We start from the raw sequence: 14,941 nt of genomic DNA, 5'->3' as shown, positions 1-14,941 counted from the left end.
TGTGTGTGTGTGTGTGTCAAAAGACTGCTGAAGAATCCAGGGAGTCTCCCCCTCCTGCTGCAAAAAGCTCATCCCCCCCCCCCGCCGGTCGCCAAGACTGCACAGGATAATGAGGAGGGCAGAACACAGGGCAGAGGTGCGCAGGCACAGTTTGAGACTGCTTGGGAAAGGTCCTGGAGGGGGCCTTAAAGCTGGCAGAAGGCAGGGACCTTCCATCCTGGCAACTGTTCCATATGGGTGAGACCTACTGGGAAGGGTTACTGAGACCACTAGGCTGAGTTGTATTCTGTTTCCTTGAATAAAGAGTTAACTTCACTGGCATTGGGGATTTGCTTCCTTTCTCACTGACTTAGCTGTTGATAGGCAACGTCAAGGCCTCTCCCTTCGTAGGGTTCCTTACCTTTAAACCAGATTTGGACTGGGCGGCCCCTTTAAACAGAGAACACCTCCAAACGGAGGACTTCAAAAGAGAGGTCAGTGTAAAGTATGGCACATGGCAACCCTGCATTCAACGTAAGCACCAACACTTCAAATTGGATCAGGAAAAGAAACAGGCATCCAGTGGAGGTCTTTTAAGATCGGTGAGATGGCATTTGAATCAGCAGTGCCAGTCAACTCTGTCTCCTGCATCCTGAACAGATTGCGGCATCTGTTTTCCTCCCCAGGGCCAACCACATATAGAACTCACTGCACTTATCTTGAGAGGCTGTTACACAGCCAGACTCTTGGTTCAGATGAGGTTGCAGCTGGTATAGCAGCCAAAGTTAATGAAAAGCATTCTCCACTCTCAAAGTCTCTTGGGCCCAAAAAAACAAAGGAGGGTCTAGGACCACCACAAATCTGCAAACCTAAGTGTGCCTCCACTCAGAACTGGCTGGTTACAATCTCACAGGAACATAGTAACCTGCCTCATAACAAGTCAGACCACCTTGCTCAGTATTGTCTACACCAGGGTTGCCCAAATGGGGTCTCCAGCAGTTTCTGGACTACAACTCCCATCATCCCTAGCATCCCTAGCTAGCAGGCCCAAGGGTCAGTGATGATGGGAATTGTCGTCCAAAACCAGGTTGTCTACACTGACCGGCAGCCCTACCTGGAGATGATGTAAACTGAACCTGAGACATCATGTATGCAAAACCAATGTTCTACCACTGAGCTATGGCTCCTTAAACTAGTCTAGAGGATTATCCTGTTCAGTAGAATATTCAAGTCATTTGGGAACTTATGTGACTTTCTCTGACCTGATTGGCGTGATACCTGAAGGGAGGTTGCTGAATGGATGGAAAAGAGATATGCAGTTGTTCCCACCCACGTAGCTGGAAAATTCACACCATCTCAAGGCAGGGGATTGTACTACACGAGAACAGTTCCCATGATGCTGGTTTTGTCTGTGCAAGAAGGGCAGAAGTTGGAGTGAGAACATTGGGGATGTTGGGAGTTGTAGTCTAACGATATCTGGAGGGCACGAAATTGACCACCTCTGTCCTACAGGAGACCAGCTATATAATGTACATCACAAGCAAATGTATGTCACCCAACCTCAGTTCTTTAAAATGAAATGCCGTTTCAGGAGGTGGAAATTTAGAGTGAAGGGGGTGGGAGGGGCTGCCTTACACTTTCCTCTCTTTCTACTTCCCTGCTTTAAATTCCCCCCTCCCAAGGTAGTACCAGGGCTCAGTTACATCTCTCTGGACTAGCATGTAGTGAGCTCCTCAGAGCAACCTGTAAAGGCACAATCCTATACCTGTCTACCCAGAAGTAACTCCTGTTATATAAAAGCGGGGCTTACTGCAACTAAATGCAGGATAGAAGCCTTGTATATCATTTACAAAAAACCGATGAGTCTTTTATTCTATAGCTTTTAAAGAAGGCCATGTTGGGTTTTGTTTGTGGCTTGTCAGGCTTCCTGTTCATTCCAGAAAGCTGTTCCTTCACACTTTGTGGTGACATGCTTGAAAACCAGCATCTTGCATGCAAAGACTTTCCCTTGTAAAGGGGGTTAACAAGAGCTCTGGGACACAGACAGCACATGCAACTTCCTTAGCCTGCGCCTAAAAATATGGATGCTCACCACTTTTGAAAATGCATCCTGTTAAGTCTTTCGATCCAACAAGGTTCAAATCAAATGTCCTATAACCAGGCTCATTAGAAACTTACAGAAACACCCAAAAGAATCTCCTGCTTTTTCTGTAGTTTGCTACCATCAAATAAAAATTTATGCCCGGCTGATCAAATACCTGCAGCGTGGGTTTTGAAAAATGAGGAAATATCCAATATGCTTCTACATACAAGGAGAGCGGAAGTTACCAGCGAGACCTATGTCCCAGAATCAGCTCTACTAACCTACCAAATTTTTGCTGCTAGCAAAACCTGTGAGAAAGTCACGTCTCAAGCACATCACCACAAAACCACACGGAGTGAAGCAATGTCTTCTTTAGCATGAAGAAGGGGGCCCTGACAAGCCACAGGCTCCATTGCAAACCACTTTTCAAAATACAGAATAACCACCATATCCAACTATTACTTGTTCAGTCATCAGAGAGAGAGAGAGAGAGCAGGGCTGTGAAGCCTGGGCATCTTACTAGGTTTGCGAGGGTCTTCCTGGCTCTCACTGCTGGGCAAAGAACTCAAATTCCCAGCTCTGTTTCAGCCAAAGGCATAAATCTGATTGGTGCACAGCAGGCAAGGCACAGGTTACAAGGTACAACAGGTACCTAGGAAGTACAGATACATGGCTAAATGCAACCTAAGACAGTGATCCAGCTAGTGACATGCCTCCCTCAGACAGCTGCTTCAGGATATCATGGTCAATGCTGTTTAGCGATTGTACTTATTATTAATGAATTTTTTTCACTGTCAGGGAAGCATGAGGTCCTTAGATGAGGCCCTTGAGATATTTTATCGCCTCATGCCCCAAAATAATTTGAATGCCTTTGGAAAAGATGTATGGGTTGATGGGGAGAGGGTGCCATTTTTTGACTCCTTTAGGGTGGCTGTGCTCTACTTCTCAAGAGGGCAGTCATGTGTCATAAGTCATTCTGACGAAGATGGAAAGGGCTACTTTTTCCTATCATGAAAAATGTATTGTATGTACTGCATGTATGCAACGCAGTCGTGGGCGTAGCCCGGAATTTTTTAATATATATTTTTAGGGGATCGCAGTCCCAGCTGATAAGCTGAACAGAAGCGATACGAAAGGAGAAGGGACTAGGGCGGGACGAGGAATGTCCGCGTCACCCATTCCTGGGAATCCACATGCAACTCCTTCTCTCGACATCCTTTCCCAGCGCAGCGGAACAGGGCGACACGTTTCGGAAGGGCGGCTGTGACGTCGAGCGCCGATCACGCGCCGGTGACGCCACTGCCAGGAAACCCGCGCGCCTCACTCGCTCGATACTCACCCCGCCCTTTTGCCATGGAAACGCCTCGTCCGAAGCCCGGAGAGGCGTAAGCGAGAACCCGGAAGTGTGCCGCGGCCGGTTTAGCCCCGGCTCTCTATGGTGGCGGGGTGAGGGTGGGGGTGTGCAGTGAGGTAATAGTTTTCCCTCCCCAGTTAAGATCCGGGAGGGAGAAGAAAGCGAGGAAATGGCGGAAATGGAGTGAGTGGGTTCTCCTTGCGGAGGGGGAGGGGGAAAGCGCGCCCCGTGAGAGGGGCTGGCAGGCGCGTCCGCGGGGAAATCCCCGGCAGGCCTGAGGCGGGAGGAATGGAGGCCCCGGTTGCCAGGGCGATGCGGGCGAGAGGGAACGTGGGAAGGCGAGGCCGGGCCCGGCCAGGCAGGCGCTGAACGGGGCAGAGGGGGAAAAGAGCCACGGCAGGCGCTGCCCCGCCCCTCAGCGGGTGCCCTCATGGACCTGCTCGCCCCAGGGGCACGCGCCTCTGAGCATGTGCAGAGCGCCTTGGGGCCAAAATCCACGCCCCGGGGGACGTGCGGTTCGCACCCTTGTTTTCGTCTGCCTCAGCCCTTTCCTGAACCAGCCTCGTTGCCAGTTAGAATGAGGATGTTGGACTACAAGCCAGGAAGCCAGGGTTCAAATCCTTGCTCTGAAAAATACATTGGGTGACCTGGGGCCAATCCCTGGCCCAGTTCACACATAGGCCATTTGCCGTAACTGGGGGATCATCCGGACTGAGGTTCGTGCCGCAGTTTCTAGGCACAGCTTGTAGGCATGGGGTCAGAGTGGGTTTCTTTTCTTGACTCTCCACTTTCTCTAGGAAACCTCAGGGCTCATCCAGACTTCCTTTTGTGCTGTGTTTCTAGACACGGGCCAGCTTTAAAGAGCCGTAATTTGAGTGCTTTTTTGTTTTGTTTTTTGACTCGGTGCGTGAGAAAACCTGCTCCATACCACAGAATGGGAGGAAACTGTCATCCTCAGTTTTTTATTATGAGGAAAGCAATAGGACAAAAACAGAACCACCATTTGCACCCGTGCCTACAAAGTGCTGACCTATGCCTAGAAATTATGGCAGAAACAGAAGTGTGGATGCTGTGGTTTGGTGTGAACTCATGTGGGTTACCAGGGTGAAGATTGTGGCTGCTGGACATTCTGCTGCCACGCTATGCAAGGCTAAACCATGGTTTGGCATAGTGTTGCATCCTGAACTCAGGCTTATGATTTCTATCTCTCAGACAAACCATGCATAGTATGCTGAGAACTGCCTTTGGTTACAGCTTGTGATTTGTCTGGAGTGAGACAAACAACAAGGCAAGCTTCAGACATACCTAAGCCACGTCATGGTTTAGTCCTGAGTAGTCCTGAGTAGATCAGCAGCAGTAGAACCAGAGGAGGAGCAGGGCCTGGATTTTGACTCCAGGAACCTGCTTATTTGTGTGAAAACATGGCTTGGCCTGGGGTTATGTCTGAACCAGTTTATAGTATCAGCCATTTATAGTATCAGCCTAGTCTACTTTACAGAATTGTACATGCCACATTGAGCACCTTGGAGATAAAAATGTAAAATAAATCAACGTTAGATTGCTAGCCCATCATTTGGAATTTACGGCAGCATACAAAGTCCTCCTCTCCCATTATCTGTTGTCCAAATGTAAAATCTACCTTGGGCAGTATGCTCCCATGCATTTAAGAGATGCCTTTTATTCTTCTGCTGACAACCTGAATGCTTGCACACAAATAGCTCATAAAAGTGCTTTTAAGTGTTGCATGTGAATACACACCTGTGTCAGCATATAGGGGCCCTGGGGGTATTACCTGCTCAAGTTTCAGATGCTGGTACATGTCATTTGAGAAATCAAATCATTTATGCCAGATAAGCTGATCCACAATCAAGGACATGTTTCTTCACTTCCTCCTGTGCATTGATTTATCTGGAGTTCTTTTCTATAATAGCTTAGTACAGTGTTTCCCAACCTTTTTTGGGCAAAGGCACACTTGTTTCATGAAAAAAATCTCGAGGCACACCACCATTACAGCCCCGTGACGTCAGCGCACAGCGTCACGCCGGGAGGGACGCACGAAAGTGTAAGTTTCAATTTTTTCCCCTCCCCCTTGCCTTCCTTCTGTGCCAACCGCCAAAAAGCCAAGAAAAATGCCAAGACTTTAGGGCAGCAGGTCGACACGGAAGAAGCTCCTACCTAAGGACAGGTGCGACGGCCGTGTCCTCTTCTGCCACACTTGGCAGCCCTGCCTCACGGTCGTGACTCCCACCCTGATTTCTCCCTGCAGGTCTAGCGGCACAGGCAGCCCAATGTGTCCAGCCCAGACACAAGCCCCGCTTCCCCACTCTAGATCCTGAATGCGACCAAGTGCTCTGGACTCCCGAGCAGGGTGGGAAAGAGGACTCGCATCTGGTAGCCTCCGGGCTCCTCGCCTGCTCGAGGGATGGCATTGCAGGCAAGCTGCCGGCCGTCGCCATCGCCGCCCCCTCATGCGAGTGGACCTGCCCGGAGTGGTGGGCCGGGGGAGGCTCGCTCTCTGTGGGGATGTGGCCCGCACGCGCGGCCCCGCTTCCTCCTGCCCAGGGCTGAGCTCCTTACCCACGATCTCGGTCTCGCGCACGCGGATCCCACTTATTCCGAAGCTCGCGCCACTAGCCGGGGCTCTCACACCGTGCCAGGGCGAGGCGGCGCGGCCCACTGACGTCATCGCGGCTCACCGCCGCCCTCGACTTCCCTGTTCCCTCCCCTCCCTCGGGTCGCCGTGGTTACCGAGGACTGCAAGCTGCTCGGGCGAGCGTGGGGCATTAAGTGGGAGAAGGAAAATTAAAATTAAAACTCGCCTGAAGGCCGCCTCTCCGGATATGAAGCTATCTTTCGAATTTTTTAATTTTTCCCGCGGCACACCAGGTAACGTCTCGCGGCACACTAGTGTGCCGCGGAACACCGGTTGGGAAACACTGGCTTAGTATCTCAGGGTGGGTGCAAATCATATACCTGGCTAACCACTGCCAGTCAGCAATTTGCTTTCAGCTAAGATTTGCAAGTAAGTGAGAATTGGGGTGATTAAGCGAGATAATTAAGTGTGGATGCCTGCCACTTCTCCCTTCCCAACAAATCAAACCACCTACAGAATTTTAGAAATCAGAGTTGGTTGTGCTGCATGCAGTCAGCTGCAGCCCCTGAAGATGATCAGCACATGGCATGTCTACCAGTAGGCAGTACTTGCCAAGTTGCTAGGCTGAAAAAGAGCTATTACTGCCTTGCTGTATACTTCTTTTCAGCCTCAGCAAAACCCCTAGAATTGGTTTGGGGCTATCGTAGACTGGAAGGGAGAGGATGTTTGCTTCCTTCCTTCCTATTTAATCAAATCATCTGCTCAAAGGGATGGGCACATTACGTAAATTGCAGGATGGCCCAACACATTTACAGGGAGAACTGGCTCCTGACTGTAGGAATGTGGAGCCAGAGAACCTATCAAAACATAAGAAAAGCCCTGGTGGATCAGTCCAAAGTCTCATTATAATCCCACATCCTCTACTCACAGTGATTCCTAGCAAGTAATAGTCAGAGGTGTACTGCCTTCAACATTAGAGAAAGAGCATAGCCATTGTGGCTTGATAGCTTGTCCTCCGTTAATTTGTGTAATCTTTAAAAGTAATCCAAGCTGATGGTCACCAGTACATCTTGTGCCAAGTAGCTGTAAGAAAAGTGAAGGGGGATAGCAAGTTGACTTGTTTTTCCTTCTCTCCCCACCCCCCAGCAAAATATTGCTGCTCCCCACTTGAAATTCTTTATTTTGACATACCTTTTGCTAGAGGTTTTTGAGGTTAGTTAGGATGAGGGACAACTACCTGTGGACCTAGTTCACATGCTGATGCACTTCACAACGGTTTCACAAAGAAGTGGTTAAGGGAACAATCCTATATACAGCTGGTGGTATAAATTGAGCCGGCATAAAGTACAGTGGTACCTCTGGTTATGAACACTTCAGGTTACGAGCTCCGCTAACCCCGAAGTAGCTGCTCCTGGTTGTGAACTTTGCCCCAGGATGTGAACGGAAATCACAGCAGGAGTCCCTATTAGCGAAAGTGCACCTCAGAATAAGAACAGTTTCAGCTTAAGAACAGACCTCCAGAACGAATTAAGTACGTAACCAGAGGTACCACTGTACACCAGATCCAAGCTCCATTCAGGAGCAGGGCTGTTGCTGGCTGAGCTGGCCTAAGTCTGACAGATGGAAAACAAGCCTATAAAATAGTGTTTGAGTTTACTCCACTCTTTGTTGGCTTGACTGGGTTTCTGGCTTAACTGGGTGCTGGGTTGCCATATCATGTGACTAAATTAAACAGGCATAGGATCCATCCTATCACCCCTCTTTGGTCCCACCTGTGCCACCTGTCCCACCTGTGCCACATTCACAAATAGTACTTCTTTTTCAGCCATGGCTCAGCAAACTGGATCAGTAAATTAAGGCGGCATAGTCCAGAAATCCACTCTATCCCCTCTCTCTCATTTTTACATTAGAGGTTCCTTTGCATGTAATGTGCAAGTTTAAGAAAGAAAAAGAAAATATAACTTTTATTTTTAAAATATGGTCTGTAATATTCTTTTATTAAGAGTCTCTGAAGGTATTCACAGCAAAGAACTTAGGTAAATAGCTGTCAAATACCAAACAGCAGTAAGGATTTTATATAAATGATACAATTTACTTAAGTATAGAAAAAGAAAGGGACCAGAGCACCATCACCCCAAAGTTGTGTCCTTCAGGTTGTGGCTGGAGGGGCGAGCAAAGCCATTACTAAGAATCTTTCGGGAAAGTGTGGACATCTCATAAGAGTTTGTTGGCATATGGCAGGTTGGCATATGAGTTTGGGCAGGAAAAAAGGAGGCGGTGGCAGATTAGAGGCTTGATAGTTTAGCAGAAAGGTACAAATGTAGGATTTGAATGTATGCCAAGCTTTGGAAGATTCTCCCTGCCCCACATGCCACCCTCAGCATGTGCCCGTCCCCCACCACTCCAGCAAAGCTTCACCAAGCTGCCAGAATAATGCTTCACCTGATGTGATGTGGGCACCATAAATCATTCTCAATTTTTTTTGAATGTGGGCCTAGGGATGCCTCAGGGCTCTGCTTGCAAACCTCAGAGAAGTCTTGTGTGAGATCAGTTTTTTAAATTTATTTTTAGTTATACATTTTCCAGCATACATTATGCATACCTTTTTCCATCCTATCAGATCTAATACAGACTTCCAAACCTATCTTTCATTGACATCCTATTACAGATTCATTAGTTTGCTACATCTCCATGGGTTATCTATTCTTTTCTCCTTCCATTCATGATCCTTTATTTTGCCTGCTGCTGATCACAGATTTATCCCTGCTTGTAGATTTATCTTAGCACCACTTCATTTTAAATACCCTTCAAATTGTTCCCACTCGCTTGTCACTATCTTTCCATCTATCTTTCTTATTTTGGCCATCATACTTGCTGGTTCGACATATTCTATTAGTTTAAGCAGCCATTGATTCTTTGTTGGGATAGCCTTCTCGTTCCACATTTTTGCGTACAGTATTCTTGCGGCTGCATAAAGAAATAAGTTTTAAACTTCATTTGGTATTTCCTCGCCTACTATTGCTAACAGGAATGCTTCTGGGTTTTGGGGGCACTTAAGCATCTTTTTTAGTTTGTTATATATAATTTCCCATATTTCCCCCATAAATTTGCATTGCCACCACATGTGAATTAAGGAGCCCTCTGTATCTGAACATTTCCAACATAAATTTGATCCTCTATTGTACATTTTTTACTCTGTCCTAACGCCACTCATCCTGGTGTCTCTTCCTCTAAGATTGATCCCTTAGTTTTACAGTCACTGTTGAGCCATTGCTTAGTGACATTGCATTTTTATATCATTTCCTCTTTTTTTTGATGTTCAGATTGTGAATATTCTTGCTTAAGTAGCCAAAGCAGCACTACAAGAGGGTTTGGAGGAACCCCAAAGTGAGCTGAAGTACATTTCTTTTAAAGGAAGAGAAATTATAAAGGAGTGGAACCTCCAAGATACCCCAGTGAGTTTTAGGTATTCTGACTGACTATTGGGGGTAAAATGGCCCGGAAAAGCAGTAGTGGGGAAGGAGAAATGGAACAGAGCGGCTGGAATCTGAACAGCAGCACCTCACTGCAGCATTTTGAAGTGGGTCATCTTTTATTAGTATTCTTCAAAAAACAGCACTAAATGTATTTTATTAAACATGCACATTCTTTGTAAATACAGCAAAATAGCCTGAAACAGCAGGAGTAGGCCAGAGTTCCCAGTCTTCAGAAGCCGGCTTTCAAACTGTAGAGATAATAAAAAAGGGAACAGCAGCTTTCTTTGCTTATTATTTATGGTTTATTTTATTTTCTCACTCTTATGTTTATCCTGACTTTCTTCCCAAAGAAGCCCAGGGCAGCAGACAATACAAAACAAAAGCAATACAAACAGTATCAAAAGAGTCAAAAACATTTAAACATGAGTCAGGTATCCTCAGGGAGGCGGGTGGCACTGTGGTCTAAACCACTGAGCCTAGGGCTTGCCGATTGGAAGGTCGGCGGTTCGAACAGGGTGAGCTCCCGTTGCTCTGTCCCAGCTCCTGCCAACCTAGCAGTTTGAAAGCACACCAGTGCAAGTAGATAAATAGATACTGCTCCGGCAGGAAGGTAAGCGGCGTTTCTGTGTGCTGCTCTGGTTTTGCCAGAAGCGGCTTAGACATGCTGGTCACGTGACTGTCTGCGGACAAACATCAGCTCCCTCAGCCAATAAAGTGAGATGAGCGCCGCAACCCCAGAGTCGTTCGCGACTGGACTTAACTGTCAGGGGTCCTTTACCTTTACCAGGTATCCTCCTTTGAGCATGGGCCCTTATATTACTCAAACAGCACTAAACACATAAAAGGAGGTATCAGCAGGCTTTGGGGAATGCCTCCCCAAGCTTGCAGAAGCACAAACTATATTTTAAAAATACCTCCCCCCAAAAAAAAGACTTGGGCATTTTTTATACTAAAAGTGGCAGTTTAACTCTTAGGCAATCATGCTGTGCAATCTAAACCTACTTCTTTGTTTCCTTAGCTTATTTGGTGGGTTTCTCTCTTGAGAAAAGCTTGTGACATGCTGAGGTTTTGCATATAGTGGCTCAAGATATGACACCATAATTCCTGTTGTGAAATAAATTCATTTTTCCCTTTGCCCATCCCTACTCCACTGCAGTGGGCACAGAATGCTGATTAACTGTTGGATAGGTGGTAATGAGAAATGTACTGCAACATTTTATTGTAGGTCCCAGTTATTTTTACCTTTTATAGATAAAAGCTTATGATATCCTGCAGTCCATGTCTTCTTTTAATCCAGTACCTAATGCTAGAGTCCATTTGTCATCATGTGCTACTATTTGTTTTTGCCATGTCCATGACAATATACCAAATACTCCTGTCTTGTTGAATACTTGAATATATAACTGCACCATAATAATTCAACATGTATTTTCCCCCTTCAGAGTGATGGGTTTTTGCAGGTATATTCTGCAACATGCCACCGATTTAATAATATTGCATTAGTGATAGCTTTACACTGGACTGTCCACAAACCATTCCACTTTATTGCTTGTTCTGCAATAATTCCACAAGGTTATGTGATTGCCATTTGGAGGGGCATTATTGTACTATAGTGCAATAAAAGTGGAACAAAAAGTTACAGGATTTCAACAGGAAAGTATGGAGCATGCACTGATTGGAAACAAAGCAGAATGTCCACCCCAAAACATTTGCTGGCCTAAAGCTGTATTGAAAGAGGAATCATATATAACCTCCCCAATACCATCATAAACACAAAACAACATTGATGTAGCATAAAAAGGATGTTTTGAGGAGCCCATTGTGTCTAGCAATAATTGCCCATTATTTCCATCTTGGCAAGAACTCGTATAAGTCTTCTCACTCCCCTTTATCTTCTGCTTCCTTCAGGTTCCCTTGGGATCTTTCTGTGTTGTTTAGGTAGCACAAGACCACTCTCCCCTCCCAGTCATCATTATCACAAAGCTCATGATCCACATCCGCACCCCTGCCTGCCTCATCATCCAAGACTGTCACATTCTCAATTTCTCACCAACTTGGCCTAGCTCAGTGGTGTCCAAACTTTTTTCAAAGAGGGCCAGATTTGATGAAGTGAAGGGCCGTGAGGGCCAGCCAAAGGGCCAGCTGAAGATGCTGAGCTTTTTTTAGGGTTGAAGTTGTTGAGGTTTTTTTTTTTAGGATTTTACCCCAGGAAATAAACTGCCACAGGGGCCGGATTAGGCCCCCGAAACGGACTTTGGACATGCCTGGCCTAGCTGCTTTTAACTCACACTTGAGAAGGCCTCTGACATGCTCAGCGCGCTTAGAGATTGATTGATTGATTTCATTTCTTAATTTTTTATATTGCCCTTCATCCAAAGATCTCAGGGCAGTTCACAGCATAAAAATACAGAAGAAAACCACAGAGTACATAATAAAAACAAAACAAGCCAATAACCTCCCCCCTTTCACAAAAGGACAAAGACTGTTAATCAGCCAAAGGCCTGGTTGAAGAGGAAGGCTTTTGCCTGGCACCTAAAGATGTGTAATGAAGATGCCAGATAACCATCCTTGGGGAGGCATTTCACAAGCAGGCAGCCATTCCAGAAAAGGCCCGTTCTCATGGTTCTCGTTCTTATGTTGCCAGCCTCCTGTCCTCCCATGGGGGAGGAACACAAAGAAGGGCCTTAGAGGATGATCGCAGAGTCTGAGCTAGTTTATACGGGGAGAGGCGGTCTTTGAGGTATTGTGGTCCTGAGCTGTTTAAGATACTAGTTGCATGAAGGTACCCTAAGGCATCTACCCTCTCTTACGAGGTTTAAGTCCAAGGATCAACGTGGTTGTCTCTTCCCTCTCAAAGAAGTAGAACAAGGGTGCCAAGCAAGGCGCATAGCTGCTCATTCATCACAATACTGCCATGTAATTGAAGCATTCTGGGACATCCCTACCACCAATACTCCTGCTTGCTTTCTGCTGTATCCTGCTTTCTGCAAATTGTGGGTGGGGTCTTTTTTGCATCACATGGGGAAGATTTTCATCCAAGGCTGGCAGATATAACCTCAGACACAGGTTTTTTTTGTGTTTTTTAATGTCCTTCCTCCTTTTCCTCCCTAAATGCTGTCATGGTCCTCAGTTGCTGGACCTTGTGCAGTTGGGCTTAAGCGTTGCTCCATAAGGCACTGAATCTCTGGAAAATCACAGGCCTCCTGGGGCCCAGCTACTTCTGCTGGCTCTTTGCCCAGTTCCACCACTCCCCTCTTTAATTTGTGAATGCCCTTTTTTGTCCCTGTATAAACTTCCTCTTGGCAGCCTTTGCTCTGTGCAGCAAAGCATTTACGGTAGCCTCTCTCCTGGCTTTTGCCTGTTCTTGTTATGTTTTGCTTTGCATCTTGCCTCAGCTGGCCCTTTCCTGATATCTCACTTTCACAAACCCTGCTAACTCCTTTTCTTCTTGCACTTACCGTATTTTTCGCCCTATAAGACGCACTTTTTCCCCTCCAAAAATGAAGGGGAAATGTGGGTGCGTCTTATGGGGCGAATGCAGACTCCTTGGCTTCAGCGATAGCAACACGAAGCCTCCGAAGCCTGCGCTCCGGAGGCTTCGCGTTGCTTCCGCTGAAGCCAGGAGAGTCTGCTGTTTGAGGCTGGCGGTGGAGGAAAGCAGCGCTTCCCCCATCGCCAGCCCCAGAGGATGGGGGGCAGCAGGAAGGCGCGCGACGCCTTGCCGCTGCTCTCCAACCCGGGTTTGAGGCTGGCGGTGGGGAAAGCAGCGCTTCCCCCATCGCCAGCCCCAGAGGATGGGGGGCAGCAGGAAGGCGCGCGACGCCTTGCCGCTGCTCTCCAACCCGGGTTTGAGGCTGGCGGTGGGGAAAGCAGCGCTTCCCCCATCGCCAGCCCCAGAGGATGGGGGGCAGCAGGAAGGCGCGCGACGCCTTGCCGCTGCTCTCCAACCCGGGTTTGAGGCTGGCGGTGGGGAAAGCAGCGCTTCCCCCATCGCCAGCCCCAGAGGATGGGGGGCAGCAGGAAGGCGCGCGACGCCTTGCCACTGCTCTCCAACCCGGGTTTGAGGCTGGCGGTGGGGAAAGCAGCGCTTCCCCCATCGCCAGCCCCAGAGGATGGGGGGCAGCAGGAAGGCGCGCGACGCCTTGCCGCTGCTCTCCAACCCGGGTTTGAGGCTGGCGGTGGGGAAAGCAGCGCTTCCCCCATCGCCAGCCCCAGAGGATGGGGGGCAGCAGGAAGGCGCGCGACGCCTTGCCGCTGCTCTCCAACCCGGGTTTGAGGCTGGCGGTGGGGAAAGCAGCGCTTCCCCCATCGCCAGCCCCAGAGGATGGGGGGCAGCAGGAAGGCGCGCGACGCCTTGCCGCTGCTCTCCAACCCGGGTTTGAGGCTGGCGGTGGGGAAAGCAGCGCTTCCCCCATCGCCAGCCCCAGAGGATGGGGGGCAGCGGGAAGGCGCGCGACGCCTTGCCGCTACTCTCCAACCCTCCTTTGGGCTTTTGCGGGAGATGGGGAAATTCCCCCACCTCCCGCAAAAGCAGGCAAAAGCCGCGCTCTTTAAAGGGGCTCCGCGGCTTCTGCTGGCTTTTCTACGAGGGGGGGGAATTCCCCCACCTCCTAGAAAAGCCTGCAGGAGCCGTGCACCCTTTAAAGAGCGCACCGCTCTTGGGGGCTTTTCCCCAAGGAGGGAGAAGGGACTGACTGGCCGAATCAGTCCCTTCTCCCTCCTAGTCGAAAAGCTCACAGGAGTCAAGTGGGGCTCCTGTGGGCTTTTGCGGGAGGTGGGGGAATTCCGCCACCTCCCGCAAAAGCAGGGAGAAGGTCTTGGAGTAGCGCACAGGCTGCGTGCAGCCTGTCCGCTGCTCCCAGAGCTGCGGGGGGAAAATCATATTTTTTTCCTTGATTTCCCCCCCTGAAAACTAGGTGCGTCCTATGGGCCGGTGCGTCTTATAGGGCGAAAAATACGGTACCTCCTTTTGTGGCTGCCTTTCTAGCACTGACCATATACCTTGCTGAAATACATTCTATCTCCATCAGCAGCTTTCCCCAAATCACCTCCCCACTCCTGTGAAGATCCAGCTCCTCCTCCTCTTTGTCCAAAGGGACCTGATCCCGCAGGGAACACTAGCCAATCCTTGAAAGCTGCTGACTTTTCATGAGCAGAGAGCCCTTTAAAACACCCACAAACACCCACACCCACACACCCCATCTTCCTTTGGCATCTTTAATTTGTTTTTTGTCTAGGCAGGCTCAGTGCTGCACAGCAGAAAATTTAAAGCAGCAAAACATGTCACCTCACATACCCGAGGCAACATAAACGTATATAGGAACATGTACTTAATGAGCACTTAATTTCAGTGTAGCTTCTTACTGAATACTCTATTGTGGCATCTGACACATGTTCATTCAGAGCAGAAGTGCAGGACACTAGAGTCTCTGACAGGTGCCCACATTTTCACAATT

At 48.4% G+C, this 14,941-nt stretch overlaps 1 protein-coding gene across 4 annotated transcripts in view; it reads left to right on the top strand.

Annotated features, from left to right (window-relative positions):
• The first annotated feature begins 3,400 nt into the window (after positions 1-3,400).
• The window catches only part of SLC9A8 (solute carrier family 9 member A8), a 58,405-nt gene continuing 46,864 nt past the window's right edge, over positions 3,401-14,941 (top strand). For 2 of the 4 annotated variants that reach the window (XM_081196272.1, XM_081196270.1), the window contains exon 1: positions 3,401-3,447. In XM_081196272.1, coding sequence (XP_081052398.1) covers positions 3,416-3,447 — 32 coding nt within the window. In that variant the 5' untranslated portion in view covers positions 3,401-3,415. Of the gene's footprint in view, positions 3,448-3,472; positions 3,600-3,974; positions 4,133-14,941 lie in introns of those variants that run through there. The other 2 variants (XM_081196271.1, XM_081196273.1) reach the window with 2 other exon arrangements.

The sequence above is a fragment of the Podarcis bocagei genome (assembly GCF_964188305.1).
Source record: "Podarcis bocagei genome assembly, chromosome: 5".
Taxonomy (NCBI): Eukaryota; Metazoa; Chordata; class Lepidosauria; order Squamata; family Lacertidae; genus Podarcis; species Podarcis bocagei.
This window is presented reverse-complemented; position numbering and strand designations above follow the sequence as displayed.